The following is an 18,686-nucleotide window of genomic DNA, read 5'->3' on the forward strand; positions in this document are numbered from 1 at the left end:
AGCAAGCTGTCTTTGTTACTTCAATAATTTGTGTGCCAATAAAGGATACTGCATACTTTTCTATGAAAGTGGATGAATATTTGTGGAAATTTACTACTATCTAGAAATAAATTCTAAAAATAAAGATGGGGTAAAACAATTTCAATTAATGCATGCCACTAAAGTAAAAAGATTTTGAAGCAAGTGTGTAAATATTGATTATCTTTGGGTAAATGTTGAAGTAGACTGGTAGAACATTGGCAATTTTTGCTAAGTAAATTTAAAGAAAAGGTCAGAAGAGAGAATAGCAAAATTCTGATGAAAGCAATCATACAGGACAAGCAGGCTGATAACTCTAAGCACATTATCCTCACTCATGCAGAAAGTCTTCATGTTCCTTACTTCTGGATTGTACAACATTTAAAAGTCCCAACATAGCTCTTCAATCCAACATACGAGGTGTGGAAATAAAGTTCCTGAACTGGTGCCCATTGTGGTCATGTTCGACGAGTTTGAAAATAAATGGAGGTGGTATATTGACTGATCCAAGCAAAGCCTCAAAGAAATTCTCATTCATAATGGAAACAAGTAGATATTCATTCCAGTAGCCCATTCAGCACACTCCAAAGAAAACTACAAAAATGTTAATATTCTTTTGGAAAAAAATTGGTACAAGGATCGCGGTTAGCTAATGTGTGTAGATTTCAGAGTTATGGTCTGTTATTCAGCCAATGACTTGGTCACACAAAAATGCCTTGCTTTCTATGCGAGTGGGATAGTTGTGCATGAAGTGACCCTTGGGAAAGAAAATTGTAGCCACCAAATTTCTGACACCAGGTTTAAAGAGCATTAAAGAAGAAGAAGAACCACTAATAGATTGAAACAAAGTACCATTACCTCCCTGGATATAAAGCTAGATTTAAAGAAGCAATTTGCCACAGCCTTGAGTGAAATTGTTTCTTCAAGTATGTTTGCATTAATATTTCTATCCACACTTACATATGAAAAAAATCAAAGCAGGGCTTTTTATTTGACCTGCATATCCAAAAAGTTGCTCCTATATTCTGTATTCGAAGAATCCATGAACCAAACTGAAAGAGATATTTGGACTGGCTTTAAAAATATAGTAGCAGTTTTTTTAGAAAAATAAATACTTAAAATTATGACATGCTGCAGATATTCAGAAAACTAGGCTGCAATGCTAAATTTTCTGGGAAATAGTTGAGACGAGGGTGCAAGGTACACTTCTTGCACCCTCGTCTCAACTATTTCCCAGAAAATTTAGCATTACCATTAGTAGAGCCATATGATGCAAGAAAACAAGCTTATATAGGATCAGCCAAAAAAAAAATACCTTCCCATTACATCCATCCATTCACTCCAAATGCTTGTCCAGTTCTGCCTTGAACTTATTTAAGTTTTCGACCTCCACTATGAGACAGATAGAAGTTTGTTCCAACTATCAACCACCCGCTGGCTAAAGACAAATTTCCACACATCTGTTCTACAACTGTCTTTCCTCAATTTGAATTTATGCCCACTCAGGTGAGTAATCTCAGCAAGAGAAAGAAGCCCATTAGCATTGAGCTTGCTCAATTCATTCGAGGCTTTATACACCTCAATTAGATCCTCACAGGTGCTTAGTTTCCAGAAGGTGCAATTTGCAGAACTTAAGCTTTTTTGGTAACATCAACCCTTTGTTCCCCTCACCAATCTCATTGCCCTTCTCTGCACTCGTTTTAGCAGCTCTACATTTTTCCTAAAATGAGGCCTCCAGACCTATATACAGTAATTAAGGTGTGGCCTGACCATTGCCTTATACAAGGGGATATATCACCTACTTATCCCTGCTAGCAAAATTTCAATATATCAAGACAACATGAGCCACTTATAGCCTTTTTGCAGCCTGTCTACTCTTGCAGCCTGTCTGCACTGCTTAGAAAACTTCATATCTGACTGCACCATTACCCCCAGGTCCTTTTCATTCTCCAATACCTGAGTGTTGTACCACCCAGTTGATGCATTAATCTGGGGTTACCTACCCATGCGCAGTACTTTACATTTGTCAATGTTAAACTTCAGTTGCCACCTCTCAGCCCATCTGCTCATCTTTTCCAGATCCTTGCAGTAGCTTACTATCATTACTAACTCTGCCAACCTTCGTAACTTCTACAAACTTAGACATTAACCCTGATATACCTTCATTAATATCAGTGATAAATATAGAAAACAACACTAAGCTCAATGCCGAACTCTGAAGGACTCCAGTAAATAACATTAGTCCATGAAGACCAGTGTCCATTGATAACCACTCTCTGTCTTTTCCCACTCAACCATCCTTTTATCCATTGCAGCAACTTGCCATTAATACATACTGATCCAGTTTGTACAGTAGTCTTCCATGCGCCATAGTATCAAAAGCTTTCCTAAAATCCAAGTTTATGATATCAAAATTATTTTTTGCATCCAGTTCCTTTGTGACCACATCATAGTATCTAATCAAATTAGTCAGACAAGGCTTCCCCTTAACAAATCTATGCTATGTCTGAACTATAACTGCAGTCTTGTCTAGATGATCTTGCAGTGCTTCTTTAACGAGTGTCTCCATTATTTTCTCTGGAACAGAAGTTAAACTAACAAGTCTGTAATTACTCACCCTTTGAACCCCTTTGTGAACTGGGGAAACATTTGCACATCTCCAATCTATGGGGACCTCCCCTGAGTCCAAGGAAACTCTCATAATTGCCTTTCTTATGTTCAATTTCTCCTGCACTTCTTTCTCAGTTATTACAATATCATTTAGCTTCCCTGCTAGAGTTTGATATAACTTCTAGCTTTCCGCTCCCTGAATAACTCCTCATGTGTGAATGTAGATGCAAAATACTCATTCAGTTTTTCAGCTACCAAAGCAGGTTCCTCATCATTAGAACCATCGATATCAAGTCGACCAATCTGATTCATCCCTTCCTTTTAGAGTTTACATAAGTGAAGAAGTTTTTACTGTTTTTCTTTGCATCATTTTCCAAAGATTTTACATAATCTGCCTGTGCTTGCCCAACCTCCTTTGTGACTTGATTACAAACTAGCTTATATCTGCCGTAGTCTTCTGTGGCACCTGATAATTTATATGCATCCCCAGCAGCAGCCTAGAGAACAAGTGTCTGGGGTTTCCAAGAACTGCTGGGATTCAACATGGAACAAAGTAAATACATGGGCTGTGTTAGGGTAACTAAAAGTAAGAACAGATGCATGTACACTTGCATGTATACCAGTGCTAGAAGTATAGTAAATAAACTTGATGAATTTGAAATGCTGGTCAAGACATCAAAAGCGGATATTGTTTGGATATCAGAGACATGTTGTTATAGAGATATAAGCAGCGCAGAATTGGGATTTGGGGAGTGGGGAGTACAATGTGTACAGAAAGGATAGACAGGGTAGGAAGGGAGAAGGAGGGATGATGCTGTTAGTTAAACACACAAAAGCTAAGGAAGTGCATCCAGTGGACATTGGTGAGAGTAGGAGTGTGTTATAGGCCTAATAACTCTGATGAGTACAACAAACAATTGTGCAGAGAAATAGAGTGGGCCAGGAAATCAGAATGTCTTGTAATGGGGATTTTAAGTTTACAGATATTAACTGGAACTTGTGAACTTGTGGGTTGGCCACTCACACACTAGCAAGGCTCTTGTGGATTTATTGGAGGATTGTTTTCTACAGCAACATGTTCGAGGGGCAACCAAAGAGAGTAATTTCTTGATCTGATTATCAGCAGTGATTATTTGTGCATTAAGAATTTGCAGATAAGGAACCACTAGGAGACAATGGTCACAGTGTACTGATGTGGGATTTATTAAAGATCTAACTACCATGAAGGGTGAAGGGAAGGGTTTTTGCTTTCATAAAGGTGACTACGGTGGTCTGAGACATTACTTAAATTCTATGCAGTGGCACCAACTGATGATATTATCAACAGCGAATTCAAAATGAGAAGCCTTCAAGGAATTAATCTTGGGAGCTACCAGGCTTTTCATACCAACTAAGAAATACTATTCAAGATTTTGATCTAAATCAGTGGTTCGCAAACCCCGAGGATTTTGCAAAAGTGCTCCAGGGGGTTCGCACTAAAAATTCTGTAATGGCATCTGCTTAGATTTACATACATATATTACTGCAAACAATAAAATTAAATTAAATTGCCAAAGAAAAAAAAACTACATCTCCACATTTCCTTATAATTAGTTTACTATTTTGCAGCATATCATGTTAAATAAATATGTTTTCCATACTAAATTTTTTTAGTATGAAATATTTTATAATAAAAATTCATAAATATTATATGATTTCAGAGAATATAGGCTCAGTGGTTTGCTTTAAAAATATTATGTTGAAAGGGGTTCACGATAAAAAATATTGTGTTGAAAAGGATTCGCAAGTCAAAAAAGGTTGAGAACCACTGACCTAAATGAATGTCAGATGAACTGATGAGGCTCGTGGCAGAGAAGAAAAAGCATGGGATGCATATAAATTAGAAACACACAGATGACAAAAATCTATGACAGATATAAGGTAGTCTGTAATCAATTCACAAAAGAGGTTAGGCAAGCAAAGGCTGATTACGAGAAATCCTTGACAGAGGATACAAAGAAAAACAACAAAGACATCATGAAACAAGTAAATACATGGGTTGTGTTAGGGTAACTAAGAGTAAGAACAGGTGCATGTATACTTGCATGTACACCTATGCTAGAAGTAAAGAAAATAAATTTGATGAATTTTGAGGTGCTAGTGAAAACATCAATGGCTAATGTTGTTGGGATATCAGAGACGGTGTCATAAAGAGATAAGGAATGCAGAATTGGAATTTGGGGACTACAATGTGTATAGAAAGTATAGAAGGGGAGAGGAGTGATGCTGTTAGTTAAGAAACACACAAAATCTAAGGAAGTGCATCCAGTTGACATGGGTTGACAGTCCAGTGTTGGTGCCTCCATAGCCAGTTGGGAATGAGCAGCAGTGCGTAGCACACACTTCTTGATTAGACCGGGGTTCAACCCTGTCACCACCAAATATGGAGGGTGCGGAAAGGTCAGGGAATGACCACCGCATATCCCAGAGCAATATGGCCTTAGTTGCTAATGCTCCTAAAAACCAAATAACAAACAAACAGTCCAGTGTTGAGTCAGTTTGGTTTGCAGAAGTGTGTTATAGGCCTAATGACTGATGAATACAATGAATAATTGTACAGAGAAATAGTGGGCCAGTAAATCAGAGTGTCTTATAATGGGGGATTTTAAATTCCCAGATATAGACCGGAACTTGTGTGTGTTGGTAAGGCATACACTAGTAAGATATTCAATGAATCCTGTGGATTTATTGAATGATTGTTTTCTACAGCAGCATTAGCATTAGTAGAGGCATTTGATGCAAGAAAGCAAGCTTATGCAGCATCAGCCAAAAAAAAAAAAAAAAAAAAACCACTTCTACTTCACCCCTCTGTTCGTTCAAAATACCTGTCCAGCTGAGCCTTAAACTTATTTAGGCTATCAACCTCCACCACAAGGGATGGAAGTCTGTTCCACCAACCAACCACCCGCTGGCTAAAGGCAAATTTCCGCACGTCTATCCTACATCTGTCTTTCCTCAATTTGAATTTATGCCCTCTCAGGTGATTATTCTGAGCTAGAGGAAGAATCCCATCAGCATTGAGCATGCTTAAACCATTCAAGGCTTTATACACCTCTATCAGATCACCTCGCTGGTGCCTAGTCTCCAGACACTGTAATTTGCAAAACTTAAGCCTTTCTTCGTAAGAGCACCCCTTTGTTCCATTCACTAATCTTGTTGCCCTTCTCTGTACTCGTTCCAGCAGCTCTACATCCTTCTTGAAATGAGGCCTCCAGACCTGTATACAGTACTCTAGGTGTGGCCTGACCATCGCCTTACACAATGGAATAATCACCTCCTTATCCCTGCTGGAAAAATTCCTGTATATCATTGACAATACTCCATGAGCTACTCTTGCAGCCCGTCTGCACTGCTCAGAGAACTTCATATCTGCCTGCACAATCACCCCCAAGTCCCTTTCATTCTCTACCACTGTCAGTGTTGTACCATAGAGTTGATACGTTGCTCTGGGGTTGCTGTTTCCCATGTGTAGTACTTTACATTTGTCAATGTTAAACTTCATTTGCCACCTCTCAGCCCATCTGCTCAACCTTTCCAGATCCTGTTGCAGAAGCATAGTGTCAGTAGTGTCCTTGACAACCCTGCCAACCTTTGTATCGTCTGCAAACTTGGACATTAATCCCGATATACCATCATCAATATCATTTATAAATACAGAAAACAATAATGGACCCAACACTGAGCCCTGAGGGACTCCACTAATAACATCAGTCCACGATGAGCAGTGTCCATTGATTACCACTCTCTGTCGTCTCCCCCTCAACCACCCCTTTATCCATAGCAGCAATTTGCCTCCAATGTCACACTGCTCCAATTTGTGTAGCAGTCTTCCATGTGCAACAGTATCAAAAGCCTTTCTAAGATCCAAGTATATAATATCAAAGTTATTCCCTGCATCCAGTTCTTTTGTGACTGCATCATAGTATCCAATCAAGTTGGTCAGGCAAGACTTCCCCTTAACAAAACCATGCTGTGTCTGAGCTATAACTGAAGTCTTGTCTAAATGATCCTGCAGTGCGTCTTTAACCAGTGCCTCCATTAATTTTCCTGGAACAGAAGTCAAGCTCACAGGTCTATAATTACTTGTGTCAGCCTTTGATCCTCCTTTGTGAATTGGGGTCACATTTGCACATTTCCAGTCTATGGGTACCTCCCCTGAGTCCAAGGAAGCTCTCATAATTATGGCTAAGGGTTTGCTTACTTCCTTTGCTGCCTCCTTTAATATAACTGGATAGATCCCATCCACCCCGGGTGCCTTTCTTGTGTTTATCTTCAACAGTTTCTCCTCCACTTTACTCCCAGTTATTTCAAGATTCTGTAACTTACTGCTAGAGGTGAATACACCTCTGGCATTCCCCTCGCTGAATAACTCCTCATGTGTGAATGTCGATGCAAAATATTCCTTTAGTTTGTTAGCCACCTGAGCAGGATCATCAACACTTGACCCATCAATATCAAGTGGACCAATCTGATTCATCCGTTTCCTTCTAGAGTTTACATAAGTAAAGAACTCTTTGCTGTTTTTCTTTGCATCCCTTGCCAAGGATTTCTCGTAATCTGCCTTCGCCTGCCTAACCTCCTTTGTAACTTGGTTGCATATCAACTTGTATCTATCATAGGCTTCTGTGTCATGTGTTAATTTGTAAGTATCCCATGCATTTTTCTTCTCTGCCATATGCCTCATTAGTTCATCTGACATCCATTTTGGCCTAAACCTTGAACAATATTTCTTAGTTGGTATGTAAAGCCTAGTAGCTTCCAAGATAAGTTCTTTGAATGCTTCCCATTTTGAATTTGCTGTTGGTAACATCATCAGTAGGTCCCACTGTATAGAATTTAAATACTGTCTCAGTCCATCGTAGTCGCCTTTACGGAAGCAATAACCCTTCCCTTTACCCCTAATGGTAGTTACCTCTTTGAGTAAATCCCACTTCAGCACACTGTGATCACTGCCACCTAGTGGTTCATTTATCTGCAGATTCTTAATGCATGAAGAATCACTGCTGATAATCAAATCAAGAGTATTACTCCCTCTAGTTGCCTCCCGAACATGCTGATGTAGAAAACAATCATTCAATAAATCCACAAAAGCCCTGCTAGTGTGTGAGTATCCAGCCCCCAAATTCCAGTCAATATCTGGGAAATTAAAATCTCCCATTATAAGACACTCTGATTTACTGGCCCACTCTATTTCCCTGTACAGTTCCTTATTATACTCATCAGAGTCATTAGGCCTATAGCACACTCCTACTCTCAATTTTGATCTCCCAATGCTTATGTCACACCAAACTGACTCCACACTGCACTGTCCAGCGATGTCGACTGGCTTCACTTCCTTGGTTTTTATGTGTTTCTTAACTAATAGCATAACACCTCCCCCCTTCCTATCCTGTCTATCCTTTCTGTAGACATTGTACTCCCCAAATTGCAGTTCCGCATCCCTTATATCTGTGTGACACCACGTCTCTGATATCCCAACAATATCTGCCTTCGATGTTTTGAGCAATACCTCAAATTCATCAAATTTATTTACTAAACTCCTAGCATTGGTGTACACGCAAGTATACGCACCTGTTTCTATTCTTAGCTACCCTAACACAACCCATGTGTTTACTTGTACCGCAATGGCTCCCAGCAGTCTCTGAAATACCATGCATCTTGTTTTTCAGGCTTCTGCTCATTCTAATAGAAGCAGTGCAAGAATCTCTTTCACCTCTGCCAGTGGCTACTGTCAATCTATTGGTCTTTGTCTCCCCCCAAGCTAGCAGTTTTCCGACCCACCTAACACTGCCTCGATAGCATCAGCAAATATTCTTGCACCCTTTCTATTTAAGTGTATCCCATCCCTGTAGAAGCAATCTCTCCTGTTAACAAGTACAGTCCAGGCTGAAAAAAATTCTACCCCTTGAGCCTTGCACAATCTTTCCAGGGCCGAATTGATCGACAAGGCTCTCATCATATACTCCCTCCTATCGTGTCTGGGCAGAATTGCAGACACTTTCAAATTCAACCCTAATTCTCGGCTTTTGTTCAACAATGACCTGTACTTGTTAAGTAATTCTGCCGGTCTCCTACTCTTAATATTATTAGTGCCAACGTGTACAACTATATCACCTTTTGTGCCCTTAAAAGATGATATTCGCTCTACAACGTCATCAACCTTTGCCCCTGGCAGACATACCCTGGTCCTGTTCCACCTATCTTTTTTACAAAGCATGTTCCCCGTTTCCCTGACAATAGAGTCACCAACAACTACTAGTTCCTTCGGGACCAGCGCATTCTGCCTTGGGGGTTGTCTCTGTGTCACGCGATGCCCAAGTGCAAGCTCTGGCGTTGATGTGGGCAGCTGAGAGCTTGATGGGCCCCTCAATTTAGTTTCTTCGAGGGCATCCACCCTGTCCTTCAAGCTCTCATATAGGCCCAAAAGAACGCCGAGTTGTTGCCTGATATCGTTACACTCCTTGCATCGCGCACACACAAAGACATCCCCCTTGGCAGTATCAAGTCCCGTACCCGATTGCTCTGCAAACATCAAGCAAACAGTGCATTTTATAAGGCTGTGAGTCAGAGGACAACTGCCCCCCTCAGTTCTGCTCTGAGCCACAGCACTTCCATTAGCTTGAGCCTTTTGCTTTGCTGCTCTGGTCTGAGTCATGATTCTATTAATTTATTAATTAATTATGTTATGTTATTAATTATATTACGTTTGTAATCTAAGTCGTTATATGTATTTATTTAAACGTACAATTTAACTGCTAACGAAGTTCAACTAACGCTATCTAGTACGGTATATAACCTACGGTATATCTAGTACGGTATCACAATGGCGGGAAAGTTAATAACGGTAGCGGTAGTTACGAACACGTGGAAACCCTTACCGATACTTTTACAAGGCCGAGTAAAGAATAAATACACCAAATTAATCAAAAAATCACAAAATAATGTTATACTACTAAATTTAAATCAAAAGTTTTAGAAAAACAATAATTTCAAATCAATAAATAAGAAAAATCCACTTAGCGGCTTGGAACACGACCGTCACTAGTAGCCTCGTCAGCAGACTCAACATGTTTGAGTCTGCTGACAACAAACGTCAGCATGTTTGAGAGGCAACCAGAGGGAGTAATACTCTTGATCTGATTATCAGCAATGATTCTTCAGATAAAATAACCACTAGGTGGCAGTCATCGCAATGTACTGATGTGGAATTTACTTAATGATGTCACTACCATCAAGGGTAAAGGGAATAGTTTTTGATTTCGTAAAGGTAACCATTGTGGTCTCAGAAATTTTTTAAATTCTATACAGTGGGACCAACTGATGATGTTACCAACAGTGAATTCTAAACAGGAATCATTCAAGGAATTAATCTTGGAAGCTACTAGGCTTTTCATACCAATTAAGAATATTGTTCAATTAAGAATATTGTTCAAGGTTTAGGCCAAAATGGTTGTTAGACGGTTGTAATGGTTGTAATGAGACTCATGACAGAAGAAAAATGCATGGGATGCATATAAATTATCAGGAAACACAGATGCCTGTGGTAGATATAAGATGGTCTGCAATCAAGTCACATAGGATGTTAGGCAAGCAAAGGAAGATTACGAGAAATCTTTGGCAAACAATGCAAAGAAAACAGTAAAGACTTCTTTACTTATGTAAACTCTAGAAGAAAGGGGAGGAATCAGATTGTTCCACTTGACATAGGTGGTTCGATTGTTGATGCACTTGCTGAGTTAGCTGATAAACTGAATTTGTATTTTGCATCGACAGTCACACATGAGGAGTTATTCAGGGAGGTGAATGCAGAAGTTTATCAACCTCTGTGAGCTAAATGATTTCGTAATAACTGAGAGCAAAGTGGAGGACATATTGTTGAAATTGAACATAAGAAAGGTTCCTGGGTTGGATTTGATTCATCCAGTTATATTAAAGGAAGTTAACAAATCCTTAGCCATAATTATGAAAGATTCCTTGAACTCAGGGGAAGTCCTCGTGGACTGGAGATGTGCAAATGTGGCCCCAATTCACAAAGGGGAACAAAGGGTAACATGAGTAATTACAGACCTGTCAGTTTAACTTCTGTTCCATGAAATTAATGGAGACATTGGTTAAGGAAGCAATGCAGGATCATCTAGACAAGACTGTAGTTATAGATTAGACACAGCATGGGTAACTCTTCTCTGACTAATTTGATTGGATACAATGATGGGGTCAAAAAGAACTGGAAGCAAAAATAATTTTGATATCATATACTTTGATTTTAGGAAAGCTTTTGATATTGGATGACTATTGTACATATTGGAGCAGTATGGCATTAAAGGCAAGTTGTTACACTTGATAAAAGGATGGTTGAATGGGAAAAGACACATAGTGGTTATCAGTGGACACTTCTTTTCATGGACTGTTGTTATTAGTGTAGTTCCTAAGGAATCCATGTTGAGGCCATTGTTATTTTCTGCATTTATCAATGTTATTGATGAAGGTATATCTGATTTAATGTTGAAGTTTGCAGATGATACGAATGTTGATATGGTTGTTAATGACAGTAAGGATGGTACTCTACTTCAAGAGGATCTAGAAAAGTTGAGCAGAGGGACTGAGAGGTGGCAACTGAAATTTAACATTGACAAATGTAAAGTACAGCATATGGTAGCAATAACCCCAGAGTAATGTATCAACTGGGTGGTACTACACTAAGGGTAGCGGAAAATGAAAAGGACTTGGGGGTAATTGTGCAGGCAGATATGAAGTTTTCTGAGCAGTGCAGACAGGCTGCAAGAGTAGCTCATGGTGTCTTGTCAATGATATACAGGAATTTTTCTAGCAGGGATAAGGAGGTGATTATCCCCTTGTATAAGGCAATGGTCAGGCCACACCTTAAATACTGTATACAGGTCTGGAGGCCTCATTTTAAGAAGGATGTGGAGCTGTTGGAACGAGTACAGAGAAGGGCAACAAGATTAGTGAATGGAACAAAGGGTTGCTGTTCAGAAGAAAGGCTTAAATTTTGCAAATTCCAGTGTCTGGAGACTAGGCACCTGCAAGGTGATCTGATTGAGATGTATAAAGCCATGAATGGTTTGAGCATGCTCATTGCTGTTGGGATTCATCCTCTTGCTCAGAATAATCACCTTAGAGGTCATAAATTCAAATTGAGGAAAGACAGTTGTAGGATAGATATGCAGAAGTTTGCCTTTAGCCAGCATGTGGTTGATTGCTGGAACAAACTTCCATCTGTCGTAGAAGTTGATAGCTTAAATGGATTCAATGTAGAAATAGACAAACATTTTGAGTGGATGGGTGAAATTAGAAGATTTGGTTGTTTTTTTTTTTTTTTTGGCTGATGCTATATAAGCTTGCATTCTTGAATGATGTGCCTTTACTAATGCTAATGCTAATATACAGGGTGTCTGAAAAATATTGGTACAAACGTTTAGGCGAGGTAGGTAACATCTAAAGGAATGTGAATCGCATAGGAACCCATAACAGGAAACGTCACCGTAAGTCTGTACACGTCGCTGTTCATCAGTTTGCGAGAGGGAAAATTTCTGATTTTCTCATTCAAACAGTAGTCACCACACGAAGAGCATGCATTGATATACGAACTGTGAGCTGGCAGACATGCACCTACTGCATGTCTGCCAGCTCACAGTTCGCAGAGGGCAATGGACGAGCCACTCAATGAATTTATGGAGAACGTTTCCCAGACAGACATGTACCGGACCACCGTTTGTTTGCGTGTGTGCATCAAAATTTGTGCAATTATGGGTCATTTAGAGGTAACAGGAGTAGTGCGGGGTAAACCACATTCTACGTGAACTACCGCCATGGAAGAAAGTGTGTTGAATGCCGTCCAGAATAATCCTACTACCAACACACGTGCCGTCGTCTCTGCCTTAGGAGTGTCTCGTTGCAGTGTACAGCGTTTCTGGCACGACGATTCCTTACACTGCTTTCATCTCCAAAGAGTTCAGTTACTGTTCCCCAAGATTATCCTGCACGTGTGGCTTTTGCGCAGTAGTTTCTCCAAGAAAGTGTTCAAGACTTGAATTTTCCATCCTATGTTTTGGTCACAGATGAGGCTTATTTCACTCGGGAAGGCTTATTCAATCAGCACAATGTTCATGTGTGGGCTCACCACATGGTGTGCGCCCCCATGTGGCACAACATTGCTTCACAATAAATGTGTGGACAGGTATGGTTGGTGACTGCTTAGTCCGCCCATACCTGTTACCATCCCGCATGAACTCCGCTAAATATCGGATCTTTCTTGAACAAGTTCTACCAAGGTTACTTGACGATGTTCCAGCAAATGTGAGATGCAACATTTGGTTTCAACATGACGGAGCGCTTGCCCATTATGAAAGGTGTGTTCGTGACCATTTGAACAGGCATTTTGGGCATCAATGGATTGGCCATGGTGGACCCATTTCCTGGCTCCCCACGCTCACCTGATTTATCGAGCCTTGATTTCTTTCTGTGGGGTACACTCAAATCTATCGTGTATGAATTGCCTGTGGAGACAGAAATGGATCTCATGGCGAGACTTGTCTGCGCTGCTGCTACTGTCAAAGAAACTCCAGGTGTGTTCGACCGTGTCCGCCAATCCATGCTGCGTTGGTATCACGCATGCATTGCGTCTCATGGTGGAACCTTCAAGCATCTGTTGTAACATCATGAAATGCATCTATCTCGTACTCCATTGTTAATATTATGTCAAATAAATGTTTGCCACTAATTACTGTCTTGTGTCATTTCTGCTTCTTGTGCCTCTGCTACTACTTTCCCGTGACGTTTCCGGTTATGTGTTGCTATGCGAATCACATTCATTTAGATGTTACCTACCTCCCCTAAACGTTTGTACCAATATTTTTGAGACACCCTGTATATATCAAGGTCTTGTCAAGAAATTTAATTTGTGATATTAATCAGAATTAAATGGATTGATTTTTTTTTTTTTTGTAATTACTTAATAATAATAAGAGAAGAGTATTAATAAAGTAATGCAAATACAAATTAATTAGTAATACAAAATACAAATTAGTAATACAAATTAATAAAGTAGTACAAATTTATAGTGTTTCATAATGAAAAATATGTAAGAAAAACTACATGAACATTCAATGCCCACAGTTGAATTTGTTCAAGAAACAGCAGTATTTCAGAAAACATATTTACTCACTATACCACATAATACTTGAATGTATTATAAGAAAGTGATATAAAATGAGAAATTTTATCATAGAGATTTTATCACATTTATGTATTAAATACGTTAATATGTTGAGAGGGAGACATTATATGATTGTCTATAATAAACAACCACATAATTAACAGGGTAGTTTTCTACTGTATACAATTTTTCTGACTTCCAGTATTTTCTGATTAGGCCTGATTCAGAAATGTTGCCAGTTACTTAGTACAATAGTTCAATAGTGTGAGAACTTAACTTACTTATTATAAATACATTAAAATTCCTTTACAATTAATACCATTATAAAATTTTTCACTATAATAAAAATATTTCTAGGTCACTGCCAACTTTACCTTAATGCTAAATAAATATCGTTCGATATGAAATAATTTTAGTGAAAAATTCAGTGCCAAAAAAATTATTTTCAAAGCCAGTTGATTTATAAGGAATGAAATTATGAATGGGAATGGATGGAACATATTGTAAATATGGTTATGGGAGCATTCATTTGAAAAAAAATATGGAAATTTTAAATATGCAGCAAAAGAATTCAATTGAATTCAAGGCCTTTTTGATTCTTGTAGTTTAATATTTTACCCTTTACTACATCTTCCATATTTTTGAATGAATCAAAAATCAAATGCTTCACCATTTCCCCATGAGACATAGTATCACATGTGTATATGAAATGGCATTCTAGCAATTTCAAACATAAAAACACACACACTAAATATAAATGTCCTTCTTTATACTCCTGCCACAACCACGAGGTCAGAGGAGTTTACAATAAAATCATGAATACAGTCATTAATCATATTTAGCAGTCATGCAAACTTGAACCATGTTACACTCAAAGAGTATGAATTGGAGTACCTGTATTTTTTTTTTTTTTTTTTTTTTTTTTTTACTTAAATTTTTTTAAAAATGCTGAAACTGAAGAAAACATGAATAGCAGATTAGGAACAGAAACAAAACAGACCTCGTTTTTCATGACTTCAAGCACTTCCATTTACATTTACCTAGCAGTTCACTCAATAAAAAAATAATAATAATAAAAATAAGCACCAGAAATAGCAATAAAATAAATTCATTTTGAAGTGAATTCATTCATTTTGAATTGATAAACACTACACTATTGTATCAGTGGTAGATTAAGTAATTTATTATCAAAATGATTCAATTTTAAAGGAATTGAACCACCTCAATGAACCACTATTGATGGCTATGTTGTATATTACTCACTGTTTCCTGTCTTCAGGCTTATGCAGGATAGAACATTGTTTGAGGAATAGTTCTGCAAGATTTCCGAGTGGTCAGGAGCGGGAGTGCAGTAGCACACGCTCTTTGTGTAGACCGGGGTTCAAGCCCCCTGACTGCTAAATACGGTCGATTTGCCAACCCGCACTGGACCTGCATGGCAGATTATGGTCTATTTTTCCCTCAGCATGAATTGTTGAGGAGGCTTCCATCCTGCAGTGGGTTGATAATGGCTGCAGTTTACCTTTTTACTTCAAGTTTTCAACTTGATAATGATATTTGATTATTTACAATACAATGTATTCTAATTATATTATACTCCTTACATGTACTGTTATTGTATAATTTTTACACTTTTGCTAATAATTTAATAAACTTATTAATTAATACAGATAGTTTATAAAAATCCCTGGTGTTACTTTCTATATTAGTTGGAAGGGCTTACCTGTTAACGTGATCCAGGTGTGGAGTCTCTTAGTCCAGTGGGGAAGACTGGGATCAGAGAAACATATAGAAGACTTGACAAAAGTATACAATAACATAAGCAAGATATTTAACACAGCGGAATCAAAATGTTCGAAACAGCTGTACACACCCTTTCCTGCACAGGCACTTAGCATTTCTCACAACAGATTCATTCTACTCCAGAAGAACCTTCAAAGAAGCCTACTTTATAAAATGTTTCAAGAATTCCACAATCAACAAGAAGCAAGGAGTTAACTTCCACGACAGTTATTACGACTTATTCCATACAGATATCATGAAAACGTTCTCAGCAAAAAGAAAATTCCAAACCTCTTAACTTAGTTTTAATAGTAGCCTGAAGACAGGAAACAATGAGTACCCGAAGCATAGCCATAAATAGGTTAAGTGCTTGGCATTCAGGTGGTTCAATTCTTTTAAAATGGTGCCAGTTCAATAACAAAATTAATTCAATTTAATAAGCAACTTGAACCCACATATTTTCAATCGCACCAAAGTTGAATTGTCATATTAATGTGGAGGGAAAAAAAGTAATATAATTAAAATCAAAAATCGACATATTAACATGTGAAAAGTAACAATAAGTTATATCTACTGTACTGTACTATATTTCTTATGAAATAATATGCTTTCAAGATACTTTCCAAACAAAATAATTTTATTTTTGTAGTATACATTTTTGGTATTTTGTCTATTATCGATTTTAAAATTGATACTTAAGTAAAATAAAGCAGAAATCACTACTTCTACATATTATAAAATTGCAGCAGAATTTATTTAAGCAAATAATGGTACTTTTGAAATTATTTTCAGTGATATTCATTGTAATAAAATTACAATGAATATCACTCTAATGAAATAATTTGTGCACTCCCGTGAAATTCTTTATAAAGGGATTTTACCATAATTTATTACACAATAAAATTCACTTGATAACAGTTCATGTAATTTAATAGTGTTATTTATATATAAATTAAATTTAAATGGATAATTTTAACTACCTAAATTGAATTAACATTCAATTATAAATTAGCACTTATAAATGTTAAATTATTTAACATTTATTTAATTTAATAATATAATATTTAATTTAATCATTAATTAATATTAAAATTAGTTAGCATTTAGTGGTTAATTTAAATATATTAACCACTGAATGTCATAATCAATTGTCCCAACATCACGGAAATTCTGTGATCTACTTTTTATGATACATGTATATTGTTCAATAATAAAACAGTATTATTTAACAAACAATATCAAGTTTAGGAAAACTTTTTTTTTTTAACAGATAATTTTGAATATTGGTTTGTATTTGGGAATTGAAATATATATGAGCCTAGCTATTTTTTTATAGGTCTGGTTTGGAGAACACATGTTTAAAGAGGACTTTTCCTTTTATACTGGTTATGTAATTCCAAATTGCCAAACGATGGAACAGTGTGAAGCTTTCATTGATGCACTTCCTAGTGTAGATTCACCTCAAGTTTTTGGTCTGCATCCTAATGCAGATATTACGTGAGTTTATTGATAATTACTTTTGAATTCCTGTTTTAATAACTAATTTATATATTCAGTGTTTTAATGTATGAATAGATAGTTTTTACTAAGACAGGAAAATTATGACAGTTTACATTTATATCTAATTAAGAAATGTGTTTGATCATGATCAAAAAAAAAATCAGTTTTTTCCCAATGATGATAAAATAAAATCCGACAAAACAAACAAGGATGAAAAATAAATGTATGAGTGGATATAATATGTATTGGCGCTGCTGTGCTTTACAATAGTACCAATTAGTAGTAGTGGTGATGGTGGTGGTGTCATGTGATGCAAGAAAGCAAGTGTATGAGCTTATGCAACATCAGCCAAAAAAAAAAATCACACCATTCCCTCCAAATGCCTGTCCACTTCCTCCTTAAATTTATTAAACCTATCAACTTCCACAACGACAGATGGAAGTTTGTTCCAACAATTAACCACCTGCTGGCTAAAGGCAAATTTACACACATCTATTCTACATCTGTCTTTCCTTAATTTGAATTTATGCCCCCTTAGGTTCGTAATCTAAACAAGTGGAAAAATCCCATCAGAATTCAGCATTCTCAACCCATTCAAGGCCTTATACACCTCAATCACATCACCGCACAGGTGCCTAATCTCCAGCCACTGCAATTTGCAGAACTTAAGCCTCTCTTTGTAAGAGGATCCCTTCATTCCCCTCACCAATCTTGTTGCCATTCTCTGTACACGCTCAAGCAAATCTACATCTTCTTAAAATGAGGCTTCCAGACCTGTACGCAGTACTCAAGGCGTGGACTGACCATTGCCTTATACAGAGGGATAATCACCTCCTTTTCCCTACTAGCAAAATTCCTATATATCATTGACAAAACCCCATGACCTGCCCTGGCAGCCTGTCTGCATTGCTCAGAAAACTTCATATCTGACTGCACAATTACTCCCAGGTCTTTTCCATTTTCTACCACCTTAAGTGTAGTACCACACAGTTGGTATGTTTCTCTGGGGTTACTTCTACCCATATGCAGTACTTTGCATTTGTCAAAGTTAAACTTCAGTTGCCACTTCTTAGCCCATCTGCCCAAATTATCTAGATCCTGTTGCAGTAGCACACTGCCATTACTGTCATTAACAACCCTGCCAACCTTTGTATCATCTGCAAACTTCGACATTAAGCCTGATATACCTTCATCAATATCATTGATAAATATACAAAACAACAGAGGACCCAACACCGAACCCTGTGGGACTCCACTAAAAACATTAGTCCAAGAAGAGCAGCACCCATTGATTACCACCCTCTATCTTCTCCCACTCAACCATCCTTTTATCCATTGAAGCAACTTACCCTTAATACCATTCTGCTCCAATTTGTACAATAGTCTTCCATGCGCAACAGTGTCCAAAGCTTTCATGAAATCCAAATATATGATATCAGAATTATTTTTTGCATCCAGTTCCTTTTTAACCACATCATAATATCCTATCAAATTTATCAGACAAGACTTTCCCTTAACAAACCCATGCTGTGTCTGAATTATTGCTGCAGTCTTGTCTAGA

General features: G+C 37.6%; 1 protein-coding gene across 1 annotated transcript in view; it reads left to right on the forward strand.

Moving 5' to 3' along the window:
- The window catches only part of LOC150085960 (dynein axonemal heavy chain 8-like), a 1,559,705-nt gene that overhangs the window by 1,440,894 nt on the left and 100,125 nt on the right, over window positions 1–18,686 (forward strand). The window contains exon 83 of the mRNA XM_090374756.1: window positions 16,962–17,122. Within this exon, the coding sequence (XP_090230882.1) occupies window positions 16,962–17,122 (161 nt within the window). The remainder of the gene's footprint in view (window positions 1–16,961; window positions 17,123–18,686) is intronic.

Source organism: Mastigoproctus giganteus, chromosome 5, assembly GCF_048544385.1.
Source record: "Mastigoproctus giganteus isolate SK-2022 chromosome 5, ASM4854438v1, whole genome shotgun sequence".
Classification (NCBI taxonomy): domain Eukaryota; kingdom Metazoa; phylum Arthropoda; class Arachnida; order Uropygi; family Thelyphonidae; genus Mastigoproctus; species Mastigoproctus giganteus.